This window comes from Glycine soja, chromosome 15, assembly GCF_004193775.1.
Source record: "Glycine soja cultivar W05 chromosome 15, ASM419377v2, whole genome shotgun sequence".
Classification (NCBI taxonomy): domain Eukaryota; kingdom Viridiplantae; phylum Streptophyta; class Magnoliopsida; order Fabales; family Fabaceae; genus Glycine; species Glycine soja.
Genome location: NC_041016.1, coordinates 1040951 through 1065089, shown reverse-complemented (window position 1 = coordinate 1065089; position 24139 = coordinate 1040951). Strand labels below are relative to the sequence as shown.

General features: G+C 31.7%; 2 protein-coding genes and 1 non-coding gene across 4 annotated transcripts; 2 read left to right on the top strand and 1 right to left on the bottom strand.

The window, feature by feature from the left end:
• Positions 1–286: 286 nt before the first annotated feature.
• TRNAS-AGA lies at positions 287–368 on the bottom strand. Its single transcript has one exon. It is a non-coding gene; the product is annotated as a tRNA-Ser (tRNA).
• Positions 302–4441, top strand: LOC114386683 (DNA-repair protein XRCC1-like). The gene is made up of 8 exons (XM_028346722.1): positions 302–506; positions 673–949; positions 1052–1240; positions 1939–2050; positions 2493–2578; positions 2695–2805; positions 3044–3130; positions 3886–4441. Exons 1-8 carry the CDS (start codon positions 340–342, stop codon positions 4222–4224), a joined length of 1368 nt encoding a protein of 455 aa, XP_028202523.1. The 5' UTR covers positions 302–339; the 3' UTR covers positions 4225–4441.
• Positions 4442–10869: 6428 nt separating this feature from the next.
• LOC114387989 (N-terminal acetyltransferase A complex auxiliary subunit NAA15-like) lies at positions 10870–23905 on the top strand. Of its 2 annotated transcripts, none has more exons than XR_003661442.1 (26): positions 10870–11161; positions 11934–12012; positions 12214–12296; positions 12376–12525; positions 13374–13489; positions 14543–14648; positions 15208–15279; positions 15373–15488; positions 15986–16118; positions 16654–16731; positions 16818–16871; positions 16961–17031; positions 17407–17461; positions 17551–17646; positions 18616–18744; positions 18856–18938; positions 19028–19258; positions 19585–19717; positions 19797–19904; positions 20627–20758; positions 21048–21104; positions 21459–21556; positions 21684–21742; positions 21829–21940; positions 22413–22536; positions 23058–23196. XR_003661442.1 is itself a non-coding variant. In XM_028348306.1 (26 exons), exons 1-26 carry the CDS (start codon positions 11111–11113, stop codon positions 23258–23260), a joined length of 2706 nt encoding a protein of 901 aa, XP_028204107.1. In that variant the 5' UTR covers positions 10872–11110; the 3' UTR covers positions 23261–23905. The 2 variants fall into 2 exon arrangements, 1 of the variants encoding a protein (XP_028204107.1); XM_028348306.1 differs by having other exon boundaries at positions 10872–11161; positions 22436–22536; positions 23058–23905.
• Positions 23906–24139: the final 234 nt, after the last annotated feature.

Sequence of the window (24139 nt, the reverse complement as noted above, 5' to 3'; positions counted from 1 at the left end):
AAGAATTTAGGGTGTTTTGCGGAAACAAAAATAGGAAAAGTGAGGGGAGGAAGGTATATTTGGTTGAGTGAAAAGGAAAGAAATGGAGAAGAAATTATGTGGATCCCATATGGATCCCACACTTCTTTTACCCAATTTCATCATTTCTACTTTTATCCTCTAAACTAAACACATAAGAGAGGGTAAAAATGTATTTTCGAACTTTTGAAAAAGACTTTTGGAGCAAGCTTTTTTTCGTCAAAGCAACTCCAAAAAAAATAAATAACTAACGATAGATACAGAAAAACGTGGACGGCAGGATTCGAACCTGCGCGGGCAAAGCCCACATGATTTCTAGTCATGCCCGATAACCACTCCGGCACGTCCACCAAGTTGTTAATTCAGTCACAAGTACTTTATTCAATAATATATACTTCGGCTTACTGCTGTTTCCTTTCGACACCACCCAGTGCCTACACAACACAGAAGCAAACCGAACGGTTTCACATCAGACGCAGCAGCAAAAAGTAAGAGGAAGAAGCAAAGATTATTATTTTTTGTGTTCAGTTTTTATTTATTGTTTTTCATCTCAATGGGCACACACTACACGATCCTCAAATTCTCTTGCATGTCTTTGTTCGCCGATGAAGTTTTTGACCAATTTACGAATTTCATTTGGACCCCCAAATGCAGGTTTCAAATTTGGTACTTTGGCACCCTCCACGTAGTAGTTCTCACCATGTCCGACACTGGAAGAAGTGCCAACAACAATGGTTCCAAGCGGAGCCTGCCATCATGCACGAGTGCAAGGGAAAATGAGAGCGAAAACAGTGCAAAGAAACCAAATTTGGATGGCAAAGGTGAGAAATTCGGTGAAGCCGAGACACCCAACAAGAGCAAAGTCCAAAATCAAAATGGTGGAAAATCTTCCGCCTCATGTTTGGAATCTAAAAGCTTCAACAAGCTTCTGGTACTTGGTTTATAAGGAACAACTCAGGTGCCCTTGTGGGTTTTTCGTTTTGCTTGCATTGTTGTTGAATGTTGATTTAGCTCATTAATGGTTTGTGGACAGGAAGGGGTGGTTTTTGTGCTTTCAGGGTTTGTGAATCCGGAGAGGGGCATGTTGAGGTCACGAGCGATGGAAATGGGAGCAGAATATAAGCCTGATTGGAACTCTGATTGCACTCTCTTGGTTTGTGCTTTTCCAAATACCCCTAAGTTTAGACAAGTTGAAGCTGATTGTGGAACCATTGTGTCAAAGGTTTTCTTCTTTCCTTGTTTTGTTTCCATGTGAATCCGATTGTGATTGGTATTTCTCTATATATTCTTTAAAACACTGCTTATATTTAATTCTCTGTTTTTCTGGGTGTCATTTTTATACCTCCATTGTTTATAAAAGAGTTAAGATATACGATTATTGATAGGCTCATAGAATTAAAAGTAAAACTATTATCTTAATGGTCAAGAAAATACATTGGCATCTTAAAGTTCAGAGACATTTTTCTTTGTTCGTGGAATAATTTTCATTGTAAGCCTGTGTCTGATCATTTAGCTCCACGTTTAACTCAATGTCAATTGCTGTAATACCCTCAAGTATTGGTGGTTGTTGGAGGTCGTTTTAGTGTTTGAAGATTATATGCATTTCTTTGCCGTGATTGTGTTAAGGGAATTTAGTGTGTTAATCGAAGCATTTTGCTTATTTGCTAATAAGAGATTGTCTATTGCATAATCCAATCTGTGCCTTTTTTTTCACTAGTTTTGGTAGTGTTAATTCACTTAATTGTCAAATGTTAATGCCTTATGGGTATCAAACTTTAACAAATTTTATTTTGGTAGGGAAATTCTAATCCTGGCATGCTAATTCTTGGCTGTATCATTTTCTAATATTTTGCAGATGATAGTCTCACATGATATTCCATGATGTATCCTTTCTTTTCTTCTTTTTTTTTTGGGCATTAGGTTTGGATAATAGAGTGTTACACCCAAAGGAAGCTGATTGAAATTGACAGTTACCTTTTGCATGCTGGGAAACCATGGTGCAAAGGAAATGGATCAATTGAAGTAAATGAAGGTGATATAATTGGGTATATACTTGTATACGGGACAGGACCTAAAGTTAAGGAACTTCTATTGACATATAATGAGCGCTATATTGTTTGCCACATGCAAATTGTTTATATCTTTACTCTTTTTCTTGAAAAGTAAATAGAAAATAAAATGATATATTTTGTAGTAAAATTGCAGTTTTACAAGAGATAGGGCTATCATTTATTGACTATTTAAATCATATTATCTGGGTTTAATTATATTTTAAAATACTTGAAAATCAAAACACTTCTTTTTGGTTTTTTTAAAGCCATTTTACATCCATCTTCTTCGCTGGAAATATATATATAAATAGGTGCTACATCATAATAAAGAAGCTGTGAAGCTAATGGCCTCACTCCCATACCATTTATCTCCATCCAATTTCATATCTAATTTATCCTTCTTGTAAATCCTGGTGAGTGCAGATAAGAAACCATCTGTACCCAAAAAATCACCGAAGCACATTGAAAGAGAACAGCTTTCAACATCAACTGCCTCCCTAAAATCAAAGGTAAAAAGCTGACAAGATGTTTTATAAGTGACAATTGAGGTCTCTAAATAACCTTTATTTTATCTGCAAACAATTTGTTATTGAGTATAGACTTTTATGTTTGCTGCATATTCCAGGGAAAAGACCCCGATGTTGCTAGGAAATGCTTTGAGCCTTTGGAAGTGAAAAAGTGGGTCATTGATGATTTGAATAAAACAATTCAGTGGCTGGAAAATCAAGAAGAAAAGGTTTACGATCTTCCATTTCCTGTATAAAAGACTGTTTCTGTTCATTCTGGAGGTTACACTTTTCTTATTTGCATTCAGAACTTGCATAGAATCAGACTAAACTGTGAAAAAAGAGGTTTGCATCGGAATCAAATTCACTTGTTAAAAAAGCATAGTATATCTTTTGTTCCCACTTAATTGTGCTGAAGGTTGATAGTTATACTCTATATGAATCTAAACTTTATGTTATTCATTTCAGCCAGACCCTAGTGAGTTGACAAAAATAGCTGCAGAGGGGATTCTAACTTGTTTGCAAGATGCAATATGTTCTCTAGAGGAAAAACAGGTGATGTACACATAGAAAATTGTTTATCACTCATATTAGTTAGCAAGCAACTTTTCTGATATTTTCTTTCCCTGGGGGGATGCTGGCATAGGTAAAAATTCCCCCTTCATAGAGATTTTAATTTTGTATGCAGTCCTTTGTTTAGACTCTCTATTAGAATAAGCATAGTAATGATAGTATGTTGATAGATAAAGAGCAAAATTATGTTATTATTTAAAATTCAATTGAATTTTCTTTAAGGGTGCACTTTTCACAGACGTGTAAGACAAGGATCTCACCAGTATAATTTTTAAAATTTATTTTAATACAATTGGTTATTATTGGAGTATTCATCATGATTTGTCTATCTTAGGAGGTATGAAGTCAACTAACTGGGAAACATAACAAACCACAAACATTTCAATTTTTTTCTTGCTTGAACACCAGCAGTACTTAGTAATTTCTATTTACTTATCCTTTCCATTCCAACATTTTTTTAGGTGCAACTAAGTTTTCTCTGCAACCTTTGTACTTGATTTTATGATCACAGATACAATGTACAATACCTAACATTGCTGATTAATTTCACTTAGATTTGGCTGATGAATTGATTGAGTCAGCACACTCAAAGTCACTAACAGTTTGCAGCACTTAGACTTGTTGAATTGCTTTTCTAGTTTAATACTTTTATTTTTATACTTTTCCAGTATATCATAGGGATGAATCAAATATATGATTTCACAGCTGATTGTGTTTGTCTTATTATCTTTAACCAGGACATCCGGAAAGGGACTGAGGACTGGATGTTCTTACCTCGGGTTGTTGAGGAGCTTGCAAAGTTTGATGTAGAAGGCAACAAGGGCTCATTGTTAAAGGAAGAACTTCAAAGACGGGCTTTGGATTGTAAGCGTATTTATGAGGAGGAACTAAATGGTTTAGATCATGAAAGGAAAACGAATACAAAGGTAAATAAAGAACAGACGAGCAAAACTAGAAGAACAAATGCCATGTCTTCTGGTGCAGTTGAGTATGATAGTGATGAGACAATTGAGATGACTGAACAAGAAATAGACCTTGCATATAAGACTTTGTCCTCTAACATTTGCCACTTGTGAGTGATGATTGAACTTTGTTTCTTTAAGGGGTTTTGGTTCACCTATATTTTTCTTTGGATATTCTACGGTGTATATTACAAAAAAAGAAAAGGCCCAAGTGTGTTAGACTGACCTCCTTTTGAAAGTACGTTAGCCTTACATGTGCTTTGCTGCTTCCATGCATATTACTTTTCTCAGTCTTCATTAAAGGGGCACTTGAGTTTTTGTTTTGTCATCACCCATTGGGTTCATACAAACTCAATATGGATGCAATACCGGTTTTGGTGGAAGTTGGAACACTGAATACATTTTGAAAAACAGGTTGCAAAACGTGTTTGATTTACGCCAATCTCACTTTTCAAGGCATGTTGAGCACAAATTCTATTCTCAAGGGTCATTACGTGACAAAATAAGAATTCAAACATAAGTTTGAACTGCGTTCGTGAAAAACCGAAAAGTTGAGGTTCATTCATTTAGTGATTTTTCATTGGTAAGTTATTTATAAGTATAATGGTAAGTTTTATTGAGAATTATCGCATGGTGCAACTTTGAATTGAATCGTCTTGAAGGTAGAATGAATAAGTTTGACGTCATTTGAGGCAAAATTAAAATTGGCTTTACAATGAGTAAAAAACCTCATTTGTTTAGATTCACCTAATTATTCTTTTAACTCAATATTATATCACTATTCTCAGATTATATATTGCTTGCACGCCTTACTTGTAGTATGAACCGGTTTTGCCAAACATAAATCCTTCACTTTTGGTTAAGTTTAAATGCGCATTCTCAATTAACTTTGACGATTGTTTATTCTATTACACCTTATTCATTATAATTTAACACTCTATTAACCTACCTCCTAGTTTCTTTTCATCACCAAATATTACTTTACTTCTTATTAGTTAAAATTTATTAAAAATCATAAATCATGAAAAATCTTTTTATATATAAAGAGAGATGAGTTGGGATTTTCAATCAAATCATCTTATCCCGCTCAAAATTAAGGTAAATTCGTAATTTAATCATTAGCATAATAGGAAAGTAATCTAATTGTCCCAATTTTGTGCCAAATAAGAGATATAAATGCAGCTGTTTTATATTTATCATATTTTGACGTGAAAATTAAATAGGGACCATTAAAATAATTTATTGCATATTTCTCATGCTCATTCTTTGCTTCGTTCCACGTAAGAGTCTTGGAAAACCAAATAGACACAATCTGGACAGCTTCTATCAATTATCACCAATGTTAGTTTTATGTGACACCATATATTAAGCAAATTAGAGTCTTCAATGGATGTTGTTCTCAAAATACCAGTACTGAACATAATTATTAACGTCCAGATTTGAAAGTCAATGTTCTTAATTTTTTTTATCTTTTCTATAAACGATGCGCATTTACGAGTATAATTTGTTAGTTCTTTTCAAGATTTATATTGAATTTGATTAATGTATGTTGTGGTTTTGTGTGATGATAAGTTGAAAAGATTTTAGAATAGAACGAATACATTATTAATAGCTGTGATGAGAGGTTTTTGATGGATAAATCAAGCCACTCTCTTCAGTCAACTGGAAAATATTTCAATATAAACATTAATTAATATAATTTTTATCTTTTCAAAAGACACCATGCTTATGAGGCTCAATTCAATGAATTCAATAGAGATCATATCACGTTTGTAGACAAATCTGTTTCCATTTTTTTTCTTTGGTCACTTATATACGGAAGCATTGTAATAAGAGAATTTGAAATTTGAACACATTTTAGAAATTTGAAATGATGCAAGCATTTTCCCCCGTCTAAATGCATGGCAATTTCATAAATTACTCAATATTATTTTTAGAGATATTGTTGTTTTTATGGAAATATAATATTGACATAATCACGTGCTTAATAATTACTAATTAATGTTGTTTTAAATTTGTTTGTATATATTACCGTATAGATTTAAGTAAGCATCCTATGTATTAATGATTTAATCTTTTCCTATGCACTGTTTCCTTTTTTTCATGTAAACATATTTAAAAAATCGAACAGATTGTTATTCGAAAAATATTATCATTAATATCTAATATTGATTTTAATTTAAACCAATTTGTATGAACAATATAAAAGTAGTAATTTCAGAATTAAACCAACTTTTTAAAATATAAGTGAACTACAGCTTGATTGGTAATTATTTTATATATTTTATTCATATGTAAAGACAATTTAATAAATTCATATAAATTAAATTAATAAACAAATTATATTTTTTAATTTGAATCAAACCTAAATGTAGATGGGATATCCAATGCAATAATTTTTACCGCCTAAATGAAGGGCTAATTGTTTGGCCTAATTCGTATTTAATTATCCTAATTTTTCTTAATCACAAAACAAATAAGATGATGAAATAATTTGTATAATATAAACACGATTATAATTACTAACATATTAATATTTATTATAAATTAAAATGAACCCAATCATGTTTTCTCTAAATTCGTTAAAAAGTAAAATTTTATTATAAAATCAAATTTTTAGTATAAAATATTAAATTAAATTAGCATGAACAATTATATTGAAAATATAATATAAAAAATTGTTTTTTAATTTTAAATGATTTATCTTAAAAATTCGATTTATTATTTTAATAAAAAATTCTAATATATATGTTATCAGATCTAACATATAAAGAATATTTCTATATATTCATGTTTTCAATATTTATAAGCATTAGTTATGAAATGACTGATATGTTTTCTCATGAATTTAAATACTATAATTATTTTTTTTAAAATGGTGTGAAAATTTATGTGATGTCTCAAAATAGCATAACATTAAGAATTCATTAAAATAAAAAGTGGCTGTTACTATTTAAAAAAGTTGACCGTCTTGTTCTTTTTCTTTTTTATTATTTGACCGTCATGAGGAAAGCATATATTAATATTTTGAGTGTCTTATTTTAGTTGTAATATAATATTTATTATTAAACTTATTATTAAAATCAGTGTTAATGATCGTTGGATTTTGATCGGTTTGTGCATGGGAAATGAGCAAAAGTAACTTTATTATTATTGTTGTTGTTAAGAAAATTGTCATGGCTTTAAAGCAAGGCGTATCGCACAGATAAATGTGTTGGTAATATAAAGATTAATTTAATATTTATATTAAAAATAGTAGCCTAATTTTTTTTAGAAAGAGTAGTCTAATTAATTGTAAGAAAAATTTAAGGAGTTTAAAAAATTGGAATATATACAAACACATATAGAGTGCATTTCCTATATATGCCTAGTTGCAGCGTTTTTCTTCACTTTTGGATTAAAAAATTGTCTACTACTATTGCTGCTTTCAGAGAGCTTAATTGCAATGTCAGTTGGAGACACTTTTAAATAAACATTGCAGCGTTTAAATATTTATAATATAAAATTAAGTATTTCTTCAATTTTATATGGAATAGAATTTACGATTCCATTATTTAAATAACGAATAATCAAATTATTATTTTATTTTAAAGTTAATATTAATATATTTTAAAAATGACATATAACTAATAGTAATATATTTAATAAAATATCCATAATCAGTGCTCATATAATTTTAAACAGTTCTATATTATTCTTTGTACATCTTAAAAAAAAATCAAATTTTTACATTTTTACATTTTTACAATAGCTGACCTTAGAGTTCATTATTATGTGGGAAATTGAATAAATATATATCACCGAAATATTTATTTGATAAATTAATGAGTAAATAACAAAACTTTAGTGTGATTCGATGATAAATTAATTCTTAAAAAATGAAATATATAATTTTAGTTTTTGAATTTAAAAAAATACAACAAATTAGTTATACAATTAAATTTGTGAAACAATTTTATCCGTAATTTATAACGTTTAATTGTCTATATGATCTTAAGTTACAAAATTTAGGAACCTATTTCTTAGTTGAATTTGTGGTTCCTAAATTATATAGCTTAATATCAAATTAATTAAAAAAAAATATAATTTATTATCAAATTAATCTTAAACATCATAACTTAATGATAATATGATTTACAAATTTAATGATAAAACTAATTTATCATGATTAAATTTATATTTTTTAATTTTTATGAACTAATTTATAATTATATCACATTTTTTAGAATAAATTTGATTATTTATCCAAAAATATATTAAATATGAATGAATATTCTCATTAAAGTATGAATAAAAATTCAAACTTAACTTATCATATAAAATATAACACACAAGATAAACTCTTTTTTTATATAAAAGAATCAAAATATTTACACTAAATTTAACGATAAAATTATTTACTAAAGGATTTTTTCAATCGAAATTAAAGTTTCTTTTACATAATTAATGCATATTTAATTAAATAATAATAATAATAAAACAAACACTTTCATTTTCTCCACGGAAAATTAGTTTCTAAAATTAATTTATAACCAAATATTTATTTATTATATGCTCACTGAAATATCCATAATTTCGATCTATTTAGATAAATCTTAATTTTCTCTTAGACATTATATTTGTATGTCAATATATTAAAATAAAGTTATTTATAAAATATAACCTATAGTGACGAATTTTTTTCTTATAAAAACAAGTAAAAATTCTCACTTAATTCACTGGGTAAACAAATTATATGTAGTTACATTTATATCTAAATTAGTATGGTGGAAATATAATAAAATTCAAATAAAATCTGTCACATTCTATTTTAATTTTTAAGCCAATTTTTATATTTGGGAAAACCACATTGGGTTGATAACCCAAGTTAAATATTGTGTTTGATATATTAATTTTATTGTGGTTTTTATATTTCAAAATATTCTTACTAAACATTATTCATTAGTTCATTTTTATTTAATAAAGAAAATCAGATTTAAAATAAAATTGTGACGTTAATTGGAAAAAAATATAATTTAAGTTAAATTTGTTATACTTTTTGAGAGTTATTTACGTTTATTTTTTCACTTGAGATAATCACTGAATAATACAAGTTAAATACACATATCAATTTAAATTATTATGTGTTTTTATGCATACGTTAAATACTACACTTACTTTATTAATTTTATTGTTATTTTGTATATTTCAATTTTTTTTAGTAAATATTGTTTAAATGTTTAGTTCCTTTAAATAAAAATAAAGATAAAAACATGACATCAATTAGATTAAAAAAATCAATTAAAGATTGTCATGTTTCTTATACAAACATTTATGGCTATTATTGCAAATAAATAAAAATTGAAATCCAAATAAGAAGACCCAAATTTTCCACTTAGTGCATCACATAAGTAAAAAATTAATAATAATTAAATAAAATATGGCACAATCTTGTTATTCTCAACAGATTTTAATTAAAAAAAATGAGTATTTAAAATAGTATCTCAGAAGGTGTGTTATTAACAGTTATTTTTAAATAATGACGTGAGAAGATGTGTCACACATTATATATTTTTTCATGCTTAAAACATCACCCTTCTTGTTCTCTTTTTTCCTTTTATTTGTTTCATTCTTTTATATATCTTGTGACTGAATAGTCATAGACAGGATACATTGAATAAAAAAAGAGACCTAAGAAATATTAGGGCAAGAGATGAAATGGTAGTGAACCATGAAGGAGGAAGGACAGGACTCGCGAGTATTGGAAATAGATTGACGATTGTGTCAAGATTCGAGGAAAGGAGGAAAGGACATTGAACAATGACAATGACAACAAGGATTTTGCGATGAGACTAGAAATCCTCCTAAGGACTTCACAACTCCATGTAATTAAATGAGTACCATGCTAGACTTCTAATAAATGCTTCATAATGAATTAATTATGTATATTGATTTATCTTAATTTTCAATTCTTTTGATGCAAGATAGGAGGGTTGCCAAATTGGGTTGAACATGGACTAACCTGGTTAATTTCAATACAAAACATGAGTTCAATTTCTAAAATTTAGTCTTAAAATCATTTTGGCATAATCAAAATTTAGTGGCCTGTAGCGATGAAAGGACGCATGAGCTCACTGACTTGAAATATTAAAAACAATGCATACATAATTTGTTTGACAAAAAATGGTAAGATTTTTTTTTAAGAGATTGGCATAATTTACTTTGATAACTACTTTCATGTGTCATTATTATGGTTAATTGTACATTTTTGCTTGCAGAAAGATTGATTTTTTTTTTTTTGAAAAGAAATATTGCTAAGGCTTAAAAATCACAAGGAAAATTAGTACAAGCATAATTAGCCTTTAAGGCATTAGAAACAAAATCAAGAACCACATCAAAAGTGCAACTTGGGCACATAAGGCCAAAATCATGCTTAACCAATGCATATGCAACTTGACTCGCCTCACGCAGTACATGAATTCAGAGTACAAGACCTCTATATTGATTTTTTTTTTGGAAGGCAAATGAAGCTCATATTAGGAAAATGAATATTTTACACATTCATATAATTAAAAAATACTAGTATGTTATTTATGTCGTTAAAAATTAAAGCATAAAATATAAAATATACCAACATATTTTTAAATTATATTTTTTTTTTGTCACAATTAAATCAATCAAATTCCGATTTAACACAAGAATATGACGAGTGAATGACCCATTATAGACCGACCCGAACCGACGACAGGTGTTGTAAATTAGTAATTTGGGGTGAGTGTGGAAGTTAACCGCACGCGGGCGCACAGACACGCACAATGTTCTTGCGCAGTAAATATTATTCTTAGAAGCAAAGAAAAAAAGGAGCAATAGCACGTAGTGGTTCGGTTCCTTGCTTCTTGTTGACAATAGGGTTGCACTTGCACTGCACGCACGCCATCCACAACTGAGCCCTCTTTCTCTTCTTCGCTTCGCTTCCGCCAAAAAGCACACACTCTCACTATCAGTCTCTGCCACCGCAACAATGGGTGCTTCTCTTCCTCCCAAAGAGGCCAACCTCTTCAAGCTTATTGTTGTAAGCTTCCTCTCTCTCTCTCTCTCTAATTTTATGCTCGATCCAACTTCTATCACTTTCTCCTGCTTCCGCTATTGTTTCTTCTCCATCTCAAAACCCTAGATTATCTTCTTATTCCCTTCTTTCTTCGCTGACAATCCGATAAAGACTTTATAGAAATTAAATACAAATTTTTTTTAAAAATCGGAGCATTCCGTTACTGTGATTTGTGAGGTTCACCGCTGTGTTGTATTTCAGCTCTTCTGTAAGTTAGAGCGGGATTGGAAGTTCCCGAACTCGCGCGTTGAGTTTATTGCATTCTCTCTCTGTTCCTTCTGTTTTTCTCTTTCTCCTTGCGACTATGGGAAGCAGGAATGAATTGTGAATTGCTGTCACCTGGACTATGGATGGGATTTTTTTTTTATCAATGTGACGCACAGACAACCTGACGTAATCAATAATGGAATAAATGGAGATTATGATTTTTGAAGAAGGGTATAGTGAATTCTTTGCTTTGAATATGCTGGGCATTGTGAAAGACTTGAAGGAAGTTTCTGTAGATAAATAGCTATGTTATATGATCTAACTTTCAGATTATACCCGTGGAATTCCTTCCAGTAGCAGTGTTTTGGAGTTCGGTTTTCTCAATATGTGGAAGCAAATGTGTGCATACTGCTTTATATAATTAAATTTTAATCATCTTGGCTATTGGGAAATTTATAAGCAACTGAAGGGGTGTGGTTGGGGTCTACTTATACGTGGGGCTTAATTTTACTTGTTTGCAATGCTGCAGAAATCCTATGAAACCAAACAATACAAAAAGGGCCTCAAAGCAGCCGATGCCATTTTGAAAAAATTCCCTGACCATGGAGGTATAACTTTTTAGTACTTGTTTGTCCATGCCTTTCCTTTCTTGTCAGGGGATATTTTATTTCCTTTTAAATGAGTAACACAAAAAATGATTTTTTTTTTCATTTTCTTACAGAAGTTGTTTTCTCTTTCCATCTTTTAATTATTTAGTTTCATTGTGTTTTTTTCTTACTTATGTGTCTGTTCCCCCTTCTGGTTGATAGAAACTTTGTCAATGAAGGGTTTGACATTAAATTGCATGGATCGTAAGTCTGAGGCATATGAACTGGTTCGCCAAGGTTTGAAGGTTGGTTGCCTTTGATTTTGCACCATTTATCAATCTTCCAGCCAATATTTGTCAGCTTAATTTTCTTTTTCTGGTGCAGAATGACCTTAAAAGTCATGTTTGCTGGCATGCTTATGGTCTCCTGTATCGGTCAGATAGAGAATACAGGGAAGCAATAAAGTGTTATCGAAATGCATTGAAAATAGATCCTGACAATATTGAAATCTTGCGGGACTTATCACTTTTACAGGTAGCATATTAAGTCCTTTTGCTTCTACTTGCTTTGTATTAGCATATGTAAACTTATAAAGTCTCTCAATCTCTCTCTCTGCAATGTCTTTTACTTTGACGTTAGTTTTCCTATGCTGGCATTATCTATGATGATCATAAACACATAGCTTCATGTTATTATTATTGTTTGTTGGTGTGGAGGAAAGTTTATCGTGAACTTTGTCCTTTAATTTACCATGATTGCCAACAATGGTACTTTCATGATACCATAATTTCCTTTCTAAGTTCATTTATGACTATTGGTGAAGCTCATAGGTAGTTAGGTACTTAAGCTAGAAATTACTGCCCTTCTGTCACCTACTCAAATCAAATTCAATATAAATTTTTCTAGAATTATTTTTTTCATTAAACTTAGGTAGGACTAACTATAAAGGTGAAAGAAAAATCTCTCTCCAGCCTTTTTCCATGGCATAACCAAAGGTCACATCACTGGAGAGTCCGGAGGATGCAGTTGAAGATAAAAATAAGAAAAAACTGATTTTAAGTGAATTTTCTTTATTGCACAATTCACACTTAGTTAAATGGTTTATATACACAGATTAATATTAATACAGAATACAATTCAGAAGAAGGGCAATTAAACTATGTCAATTTCCTATTGAATCTAAGCTGCTCAATGAACTAAAGCTAATTGGAAAGTGGATTGTAATTAAGTTATTTGTAATTCCAAGTTCCAACAGATACAAATATTTTGCAGAGATATTTTACTGTATCACTTTCATATTTCACAATTACAGCGAGTGAATTCTTCTATAATGTATTTAATGTTTTGATCCATGTGAATGTGCTTTTACTTCTCACTGTCAGGCTCAAATGCGAGACTTAACTGGCTTTGTTGAGACACGACAACAACTTCTGACGCTCAAGTCAAATCATCGCATGAACTGGATTGGCTTTGCTGTTGCACATCATTTGAACTCTAAGTATGATTTTTGTTTATATAAAATTAAATGCTTTATCCTAATGATAGCTGCTTGAGCTGCCTTTTTACTAAATAATATATAATATATGACCTAAGGATTATCTTCTTAAATGTTGTTTTCACTATTTCAAGTATGAATCATTGAAAACTAGAAAACAGAGTAAAAACAAGGCAGCATTTTTGTAATTATTTCTAAAAACAGGAAATAAAAATAGGAAATGTTTTCCCTAGCTGAACATGCCCTTAGTTTGTCAATGTTCCTATCATTTAATTTGTTGATGCTTTTGAGATAATGTAATTGGTTGCTATATTTAATCTATGTTAGTAAACTTACCCATGCCTTTAATTGCTTTGTTGTCCTGATCACATTTTATTTCAGGATCTATAGAAATATGACATTTGAGAAAAAAATAACTAGTGTTTATTGAAAGTGAATGTGAAGTCTGATTACAGAGAGGAGAGTCAAAAGACTCTTATTTATGCATGATAGGTTTGAGATACTATCTTCTAACTAAATCATAACAGGATTCAACTGTCATAACTAACTGACAGCTGGCATAATTAACGTGAGAGCTTACTCAGCTTGTTTGTACATAGTTACACAGAATGTAGCCAAGACTACTGACTAACTACATACTCTATCAGCTTCTTAGAACAAAGAAAATTATTGGTTAAGGTCATGAATTTGGTGATCTCTATGTTCTTGATACAGAAAATATTCCTAAATGTCCTAAAAATAATTATGAAAATTCTGGAAAAATATAATTAACATGCAATGCTTCATAAACAAGGTATATTTTCCCCATTTTTTGGGGGAGGCAGGGGGGGTTGTTGAGTGGGTGTGTTATTCTTGTAGGGTCTAAGGATGTGATGAGACTTGGTAATGTTGTGGGTGGAGATTTTGGATCCGATGTTGTTTGAATTGCTCTGAAATCAAAATTCCGCTGTTAAGCTTTGGATCATGCTAGGAACCAGGCTTCAGTATTGGTAGTTATCCAAATGGCATAATTTTATTTTGATAGTTTGTTGTACTGACCATTTTAATATGAAACAGTGCATCAAAGGCTATTGAAATTCTGGAAGCGTATGAAGGGACATTGGAAGATGATTATCCTCCAGAAAATGAACGGTGTGAGCATGGGGAAATGCTTTTGTATAAGGTCTTTCCTCTGGCTGTTGCTGCATCTATTTCTTATTTAATGCATATAGCATAATGCCTCTTCACATAATTTTTGTTTGATGTAACTTTTACCTCAATTATCTTTTTCTATAAGATGATAGGATTTTAAATGGGAAATGGATCCTCCCCATTTCTTCCATTTTTATAAGCTTTTAGAAAAATAAATCAAATGGGGATGATGCACACTTTATGAGAAGTAACATTTATTTTCTCAAAAGCTTAGTAATGGAAGAAATGGAGAGGATCCAAACCCTTTTAAATGGGCTTTCACCATTTGTGAGTTTTTGTATATGCCAATGATAGCCTTTATGCATTATAGCCATTATGAATCAAATAGAGAAATTTCTCAACATCTATAGTTACATCACTTACATGTTTTGGATATCTTGTTCGAGGTAAATTGTGTTTTGTTGAATGTGATTATTTCTGCTGTCACTAGATGTGCATGTTTAGGAACATGAATTCTTTTATATTGTTCATATGCCACTATTAATATTTCCCTGACATGGTGATTTTCTGCATCAAATGTATTCATCCAGATCTCCTTGTTAGAAGAATGTGGATTTTTTCAGAAAGCTCTGGAGGAGTTGCAAAAGAAAGAGTTAAAAATTGTATGTGTGTTTTATTGATTGAGGTAATTTGATAATTTAACTCGTTATGAATGAGAAGTATGATATCTTACCTGTTTCTGATTATGTCTTTAGGTTGATAAGCTTGCTTATAAAGAACAGGAGGTTTCACTTCTAGTTAAGCTTGCCCACTTAGAAGAAGGGGAGAAATTGTACCGGAAATTACTTTCCATGAATCCTGACAATTATAGGTGAACTTTCTGGCTACATACATTTTAGGTTTGAATGCCTCAATTGCAATGTCTGTTTAGATGTACATTTTAGGTTTTTGCCACTATGTTTCCTTTTTTGCTTTAGCTACAGCAGAATAGGATATTTAGATGCCTTAATCCTTATTTTTAAAAGCTTAAAACCTTTTCTAAAACAAGAAATGGATACACCCCATAATTTTTTTTGATCTGTGGGAATCGAAGACAGTGTCAGGGGTTTACAATAAGTCATGCACCTTGCTCAACCAACTGAGCTAGACCCCCTTGACAGATAGACCATATAATGTTTCATTTTATTGTTTATATTTCATCAATGTCTCCAAAATGTTTTGGGTCATAGATTCTTTAGTTCATTTTAATGGCGCATAATGGTTGTCTAATAACTCCCTTTTCTTGATATTCAGTTTGTATTATCTTGTATACAATCTTACTGACTAGTTGAAGCTAAACAATTATCTGTGCTTCATGTTAATGCTCAGATATTATGAAGGCCTCCAAAAATGTGTTGGATTATATTCAGAAAATGGCCATTATTCTCTTGATGAAATAGATCAGTTAGATGCCTTGTACAGAACACTTGGGCAGCAATATAAGTGGTCTTCTGCTGTTAAGGTAAGGGCTGCCAATTCTTGTAGTTGTATACCACATTTACTTTATAGCTTTCTTTCAGCCTCTCAATCTGGCATTTAATTATTATTGTAACATTATTTGTGCAAAAGGAGAACCCCCTCCCCCAGTATGGTGATTTCCTGTTGAATGGTTAACTGTGAAATGGTAGGCTAGTTTACTCGATGTAACTAGTACTAATTTTTGTTTCCTTCCCATCTATGGTCATTATTTATAACTACCCTGGTTTTGATGGGGGAAGCTATTCAAATCATCTTAGAATGTGGGTTACAGGCCTAACTCAACCCTACATAATCGGCTTGTAAGGTGAGGGTTGCTGCCCGCTTATATACACTATTTTGGCCATATCTCTAGACGATGTGGAATTTGTGTGTCTTCGAATGATTTATAATACATTTCAGTTGGATTTGTGGCGGCACAATGTTAATATTTTTATCTTATCAGCATGAGTAATACTATTTGAGCCCATTTTTTAAAATGAAGCTTGTCCCACACTGTTATTTACTAATTTTTTTTTCAGAGAATACCACTCGATTTTTTACAAGGTGACAAATTTCAAGAAGCAGCAAATAATTATATTAGGCCCCTCCTCACTAAGGTATAAACAGACCTTTTTTTTGTGTGATAATTCTGCCTACTTTACTATCAAAATTAAATTGGGATTTCTTTTTGTGTTGCCTATAGGGAATTCCATCTCTTTTCTCTGATCTTTCTTCGTTATACAATCAACCCGGGAAGGTCAGTATTATTAAAATTAAATAGTTTGGGTTTTTTTGGTTGTGTTATTGTATGCTATTTGTGACGCTCTGATTTTCCTCACTCTCCAGGCAGACATTTTGGAACAAATCATTCTTGAGATAGAGAGTTCAATTAAGACCACTAGTCAATACCCTGGAGGGTAGGAATTAAAATATGCTTGTTAACATACATGTTATAAACTTGTGATTAGGATGCTCATATAGTACAAGTGTAAGCTTGAAACTTTTTTTTTTTCTGATATCAAATTTGGTGCTTATGTTAATGTTTATTGTGTTAGGAGTGAGGGGGAGAAAATTAATAAGCAATTCAGTGGCTTTATATGTTATGAAGAATGTCCTTTTCATAAATGTTGTATTTGATAAGTCAATATCCAATTACAAAGACCTGAAATAAGTTATAAAGACAATTTCCAATTACAATTGAATGGAAAAGAGTCTTATTGTAAGTTTACATTAAAGTTTTGATGCTTTGGAACTTTTATTGTACAACTAACCAATCTTCATCGTGTATCCAGGATGGAAAAAGAGCCACCTTCAACTCTTATGTGGACTTTGTTCTTGTTGGCTCAGGTTTGTGCATTTTTTAGATGATGTTTTGATACATTTTTTTGTGGGTTCCTCCATATTTTTTTCTACTCAGTGAATTTTTGTTTGTGCAGCATTATGACAGACGGGGCCAATATGAAATTGCTCTTTCTAAAATCAATGAGGCTATTGATCACACACCTACCGTCATTGATCTGTATTCAGTCAAGGTTTTGCTTATATTTCTAAGTAGTTCCCTGCTTGTTTCAGATTTTTTTCTTTTCTACGTAGTCCTTGCATTATATAAATTTGTGTGCACATATGTGCATTTGTGGTTATGTGTCTATAAATTTGTACTCTAGTTAACAGAATATAACCACCAATTAAATAACACTTAACTCTGTGATTTGCCTAATTAACTATAATAACTGCTATTAGCATAAATAAATTACATAGCCATACTAAGACATGTAAATCACCAGTTACTGTTGACTATTGCATTTGGTGGATCCAATCACATGACTGTCTTCAATGTACAATTTTTGGTGTATTTCTCTGCAATTGTTTTGTTAAACAGTATTTATTTGCCTTCATGGTGTTTAGAATGTCATTTCAAGCAATCTGTTATTCTATAAATGCTTTTGATTCGTCTGCTATATTTTGCTCTTGAAATATATAAAAAAAAGTTCAAATGCCAGTTATGTATTTATTTCTTCAGTGAAGAATATAAATGAGACAAAACAAGATGAGATATTCTATATCTTGCCAAATAAATCAATTTCCAAGTATTGTTGAACGTGAAATTGTAAAACATGTTCAATTCTCTTTTTCTATAAAAAAAAATGATGATATCTTAATCTAATAATATCAAATGCTATCCAATAAAGGCACCAAAACATAATATGTTCTAGCTATTCAAATGGTAACATGTACCTTCAAAGATTTAGAATTATGGAGAGGAAAGTTTTGCAGAATTTTTTTTACAAAAAACTGCTTTATTATCTCTGGAAACTTTTCGCTGTTATAGAGAAAAACTGAGGCAAGTTAAATGATTAAATGACAAGTAATGTTTTTAATATCAACTATTAGTGAAAATGAGTTAATAAAGTTGGGATTAGTGGTGACTTGCAACTTGCATTAACAGTCAATAGCATGTGGAAAAGCTTGTTGAATGATTTTTGCATGTTTTCGTATAACAGAGTCGGATACTGAAGCATGCTGGTGATTTGGTTGCTGCTGCTGCATTTGCAGATGAGGCTAGGTGTATGGATCTTGCCGATCGTTATGTTAATAGTGAATGTGTTAAGCGCATGCTGCAGGCTGATCAGGTTTTTTCTATCTATATATTTGAATTTCATTCACACTCGAGTGCTGTAATATGTGTAGTTTTCTCTTTTGCCTGTTCTGATTTTCTTTTGGTCTGTTCCCTTGATATCCAGGTGGCTTTGGCAGAAAAAACTGCTGTGTTGTTCACAAAAGATGGTGATCAACACAACAACCTGCATGATATGCAGTGCATGTGGTTTGTATCTAATCATGTGTAATATCATGTACTTGCAAGCAATATTATGGTTTCATTTTGTAACACATTGTAACATTTATATTTTGAAGGTATGAGCTTGCCGGTGCTGAAAGCTATTTTCGCCAAGGTAATCTTGGAATGGCTCTCAAGAAATTTCTGGCTGTGGAGAAGCATTATGCAGATATTACAGAAGATCAATTTGATTTTCATTCATACTGCTTAAGGAAAATGACATTGCGTACATATGTTGAAATGCTTAAATTTCAAGACCAATTGCATTCACATGCATACTTTCATAAAGCAGCTGCTGGAGCAATCAGGTGAATATATGCAGTTTTTAATTGGTTTACTGCATCAGTTGTTGTGCTAGTAAGTGTTATGCAGTGCTTTGTGGAACTGCATACTGCACATGCATTGGGAAACTGAACAGTGATTTATTTGTAAATTGTTTCCCTGCCTTCCCTTCCTTGAGAGGTCAAGAGTTTCTCTTTTATGCATCATGTTTTGGTGTGTGCTTAGAATTGTGAATTAAGACAGCATCAATTTGGGACTGCTTTAACATTTCAGCCTAAATTCATATATGCAAATGAAATTTCCTTCTGATTTTGCATTTATGATCTCTTGCTTGTAATATTTGGAGCTGCAGATGTTATATCGAATTGCATGATTCTCCTCCAAAGTTGACAACAGAGGAAGATAATGATCTGTCTAAGTTGCTTCCTTCTCAAAAAAAGAAAATGAGGCAAAAACAGAGGAAGGCAGAAGCAAGAGCTAAGAAAGTAATAATCCTTGTTTTTTCTTCTGTGGGGAAATTCTTGTTGGAAAAGTATTCATGCTATTGTTTTCCCCCCTTTTTAGGAGGCAGAAGAAAAAAATGAAGAATCAAGTGCTGGTGGGATATCAAAGTCTGGAAAACGGCATGCAAAACCTGTTGATCCGGATCCATGTGGTGAAAAATTGTTGCAGGTTAAATTTCAATACTTTTGTTTTCTTTTAGTATGCAAAAAGTATAGGTGAGTATAACCTGTTAAGAACCAACTCTTCCAAAAGATTAAGATGCTATGTGGAGCCGTGGAGGCTCATCATGACAGTAAATATTATCTTTAACATGACACCTCTGACCTCATGCTAGTGCTCTTTGGATTGTAAGTATGGATATTGCCCATGCCTACTCTAACTTGTGTAGATTTTTTTTTTAATAATTTGAAGAATGGGGTGGCAAGAACTGATACCACATCATGTTCCAGCATTCCCTAAAATATGTTTTGTGAAGGCTTATGAAAGGCTTTATTATATCTCTTAAAAAATCTCATTATTCTAAATATGGATCCTTGAACAATATTTCAATGTGATTCTTGTGACTCTGGTAGTTTCTTAGGCTGTGTGTGTGAGTATTCTGGTGGTTTTGCATGAGGGGTCCATGTATGTGTGCACAATAGGTTCATGGTTAAAATGCCTTGTTGAATCCAATGACAGCTTTTATTCATTACTCTGCATGTATTAATAAAATCAACCTAATTCATTATTTGGTTTATCAATGTCTAATCAACAGTGAAATGTTTCTGTGAAAATTCAATGATACATTTCCCGGAAATTATTGTGATAAATTATGCTTATTGAGTTATTGTAATTGTTAAGGCTGATATTGTACTGTTTATTGTGCTGTTGTGCAATTTTCTCCTGCTTAGGTCGAAGATCCTTTGTTGGAAGCCACAAAATACTTGAAGCTGCTGCAGAAGAACTCACCTGATTCATTGGAGACACACTTTCTCTCTTTTGAATTATATATGAGAAAACAGAGGATTTTGCTTGCATTCCAGGTAAAAATATGTAAAATGAGAAGTCAAGGTTTTTTTGTTTGAGCTGGGGGATACAGCTTCCTAGCTAATTAATTTGTAAGGCTAGTAATTTATTTGAATTAACAGTCTGGGCTGTCTTGCTTGACATATTTTAGGGGGATCTATGCTGTGATTTTATGCTTATTAATTGAATATTTATATGTTACTTTTCATATCATAACATTATAAAACTTATTAGTTGTTACACTTTCTCTTTTTAGAATATTATGCCAGTTAAAATGTGTTTTGTTCTCAATCTTTTGACTTTTAGGCTGTGAAGCAATTACTGAGGTTGGATGCTGAACACCCTGATTCTCATCGTTGCTTGGTATGCTCTTTTCTGAAAAACAAATCAATTTTATGTCACTGGGATTAGAAAGTTGAGGATTTTAATGATTATCAATATCAAAACACTACATAATAATATCTGAGGATACTTGTGAAATTCTTTTTTTTTTTTAATTTGTTTATGTTTAGCTTTTAGTACATGCAAATTGGATAATCTTCAAAAATCATTCCTTTGAGTTTGGTGCAAGGTGCTTGTGGTTCCCCCTCCCTTTTGTCTTATTTTTATTATCCCGTTTTTTAGGATATCTGTCCTCTCCTTTTTTGGTTTCTTCCTCCTCCATTAAGGAAAATGATTCTTTCGGCAGTCATTCATTTTTAAGTTCACATGTTGCAGATTAAATTCTTCAATAAAGTAGGATCTATGATTGCTCCTGTGACTGACAGTGAGAAACTCATTTGGAGTGTCTTAGAAGCTGAGCGCCAAACTATTAGGTTCTCTTGTGCTCTTATTTACATTTTACACCCCTTTTATTGTCTTCTGGGGCGCTGGCATATTCTTTTTTTTTATTATTAATTTATGATTTAATGTTAACTTTCTTTGGTTATTCTTTTTATGCAGTCAGCTGCATGGTAAATCTCTGTTTGAGACAAATAACTCTTTCCTTGAAAAACATGAAGGTGTTATACTCAGCATTAACATGAGCATTTGTTGATGATCCATATATTTCAAGCTTGATTATGAAGATTTCTTATTCTGTTTACAGATTCTTTGACGCATAGAGCTGCTTTTGGAGAAACGTTATATATTTTGGATCCCAACAGAAGGTCTGAAGCTGTCAAGTTGATCGAAGGGTCACCAAATAATATTGTGCCAACGTAATGTTCTTACACCACCTCAAGTTTCATGCTATTAAGCATTAACACAACATTGTGTCATGTCTTCAAACTGGTACACCACTCTCATGCATGTGATGCACACCTGTTTTGGATTTGGAAATTTTCATATTTCATACTTTAGCATGGCTTGACATGTCTCAGCATTCTATTCACATTTTGACTGTCTGGCTAAAAAAGCTAACTGAAATTTATTGCCTCACCTAGCTAGTATTGAGCTTGTCACTTGATCCCCCATGAATGAAAGAAATGAGACAGGAGAATCTTGCGTAGATCAGACACTTAGGTAGACTGTATGTATTAGAGAGAGTGAAAGAGAAACTTATTTGATCATTCTTGGGGTTTGCCATATGCAAATGTTTATGTTTTGGGCAGTGTTATTCATAGACTCAAGTCTCTGTTTTTATTCTAAACTCAGTTTTGGTTTTCTCATTTGACTAATGGTAATATTTAGTCATGCAATATTTTGTTTAATAGAAATGGAGTGCTTGGACCAATCAGGGAATGGAAACTTATAGATTGTGTTGCAGTTCATAAACTTCTTGGAACAGTTCTTGTTGATCAGGATGCTGCATTAAGTAAGTATCGTTGGGATTTTGTTTTGCTTAATTTTTTTTTATGTTAGATGGCTTTAAATACAGACTAGTGCATATGATGAGCTTTTGGGAGAAATTGTGTATGATGGTGCTTGTGATTTCCTAGAGTAATGTATATTTGCTTTCTTATATAAACAATTTACTGATTGCTCTGAGGAGATCCAGATTTTTTTAAGGAAAAAAATGATAAAGAAATAAAAATGTTACATTGTAACGGAAATTTATGTTTTCTTTAATGACTGCATAAGGGAATTTTAATTTGTAATTTTCACTATTTTCTTCTGAAATTTGAATTTGTATATCTGCTTGCTATTTGTCTGTCTGTTTGTTATTGTTGACACCCACATTGACATTGTAATGATGCATCACAGGAACTTGAAAACTGTGTCTTTATATAATACTCTAATAACTGCTATTTCCATTTAGAATAGCCAGAGGAGAATCCCCAAAGTAGATACAATATTTGATACTCTTAAATTTGGAAATGGTAAATTTGCTTGCAGGATGGAAAGTGCGTTGTGCTGAGCTTTTCCCATACTCCACGTACTTTGAGGGCAGTCGCAGCTCTGCCTCTCCCAACTCTGCCTTTAATCAGATACGCAAGAGCTCTGAAAATGGGAGTTCAAACCATTCGGTGGGTGATCACAATGCGGAATCCGGCACATCAAATGGCAAACTAGAGGCATTCAAAGATCTCACTATCTGACAAAGTTGAACAGGGGCTAAAAAAATGGTTTGCAAGTAATACCTAGTTTGGACTTTGGATGCCTGGTAATCCAAGCTGCATTTGAATCCCCACCTAAACTAGGCTGCAGTTCCCGACAAGGTTCATACTAAGTTTTGGTGCCGGTGTTATCAAATTCTGAACACAAGTCACGGATGTATTTTCTTTTCACGAGTTCTCCCTCTCCAAACTTACATGTGTTCGTTCCATTTGCAAATGTGTATAATTTTACCGCAATTATGTTTTAGGGTTGAATTTTTTATTCTCACCCTTTTTTTTCCCGAGATGTTTAGAGAGAAGGCTCCAAGGATTTGCAATTTAGTCCAAGTTTTACTATTTAGGTAGCAGGGAGAGCTAAAGAAATTTTAAGTTTCTGGTCCTGCATTCGGCCAGCACATATACACACCGAGAGCATGTAGTACTTTTCCTATTTGTTGGCTTATTTATCATGTATTAATTATTTAATGTGAGAATTTTGCCTTAGATTCCATGTGAAATATCTGCCGATGGTTGAGAAGACTTGTAAGAGTTATGATTAAAAATGGAATTTACAGACAAGTGGATTTGTACTTGGTTCAGATATTAGTTTAATTTGAAAGCCTTTTGAAGTTGGATTATAAAGTTGAATATCAAATTTCGTCTTTATTCATACCTTTAGTCTTTAGATTTTTTTTTAAAATTCAGCTGTTTTGCATAGCAATTATTTGTTGGCCAAAAATAAATCATAATGTAAGTTATATGACCTCTTTTTAAGATAGTCTTTGGTCAGAGAAAAATGGTCATATTTTGCACCGACTTAAGTTGGGTGCATATTTTCTCATGTCAATCTAATTAAATATCAAATCTATTTACCAAAAATAA

Excerpts from the sequence above, each read along its gene's own strand:
- LOC114386683 (XM_028346722.1), top strand. The coding sequence starts at position 340 with ATGCCCGATAACCACTCCGGCACGTCCACCAAGTTGTTAATTCAGTCA. Across the intron at positions 507-672 it reads ATCAGACGCAGCAGCAAAAA|GTTTCAAATTTGGTACTTTG; the intron begins GTAAGAGGAAGA and ends CCCCAAATGCAG. Across the intron at positions 3,131-3,885 it reads GTTCTCTAGAGGAAAAACAG|GACATCCGGAAAGGGACTGA; the intron begins GTGATGTACACA and ends ATCTTTAACCAG.
- LOC114387989 (XM_028348306.1), top strand. The coding sequence starts at position 11,111 with ATGGGTGCTTCTCTTCCTCCCAAAGAGGCCAACCTCTTCAAGCTTATT. Across the intron at positions 11,162-11,933 it reads ACCTCTTCAAGCTTATTGTT|AAATCCTATGAAACCAAACA; the intron begins GTAAGCTTCCTC and ends GCAATGCTGCAG. Across the intron at positions 16,119-16,653 it reads AGTGGTCTTCTGCTGTTAAG|AGAATACCACTCGATTTTTT; the intron begins GTAAGGGCTGCC and ends TTTTTTTTTCAG.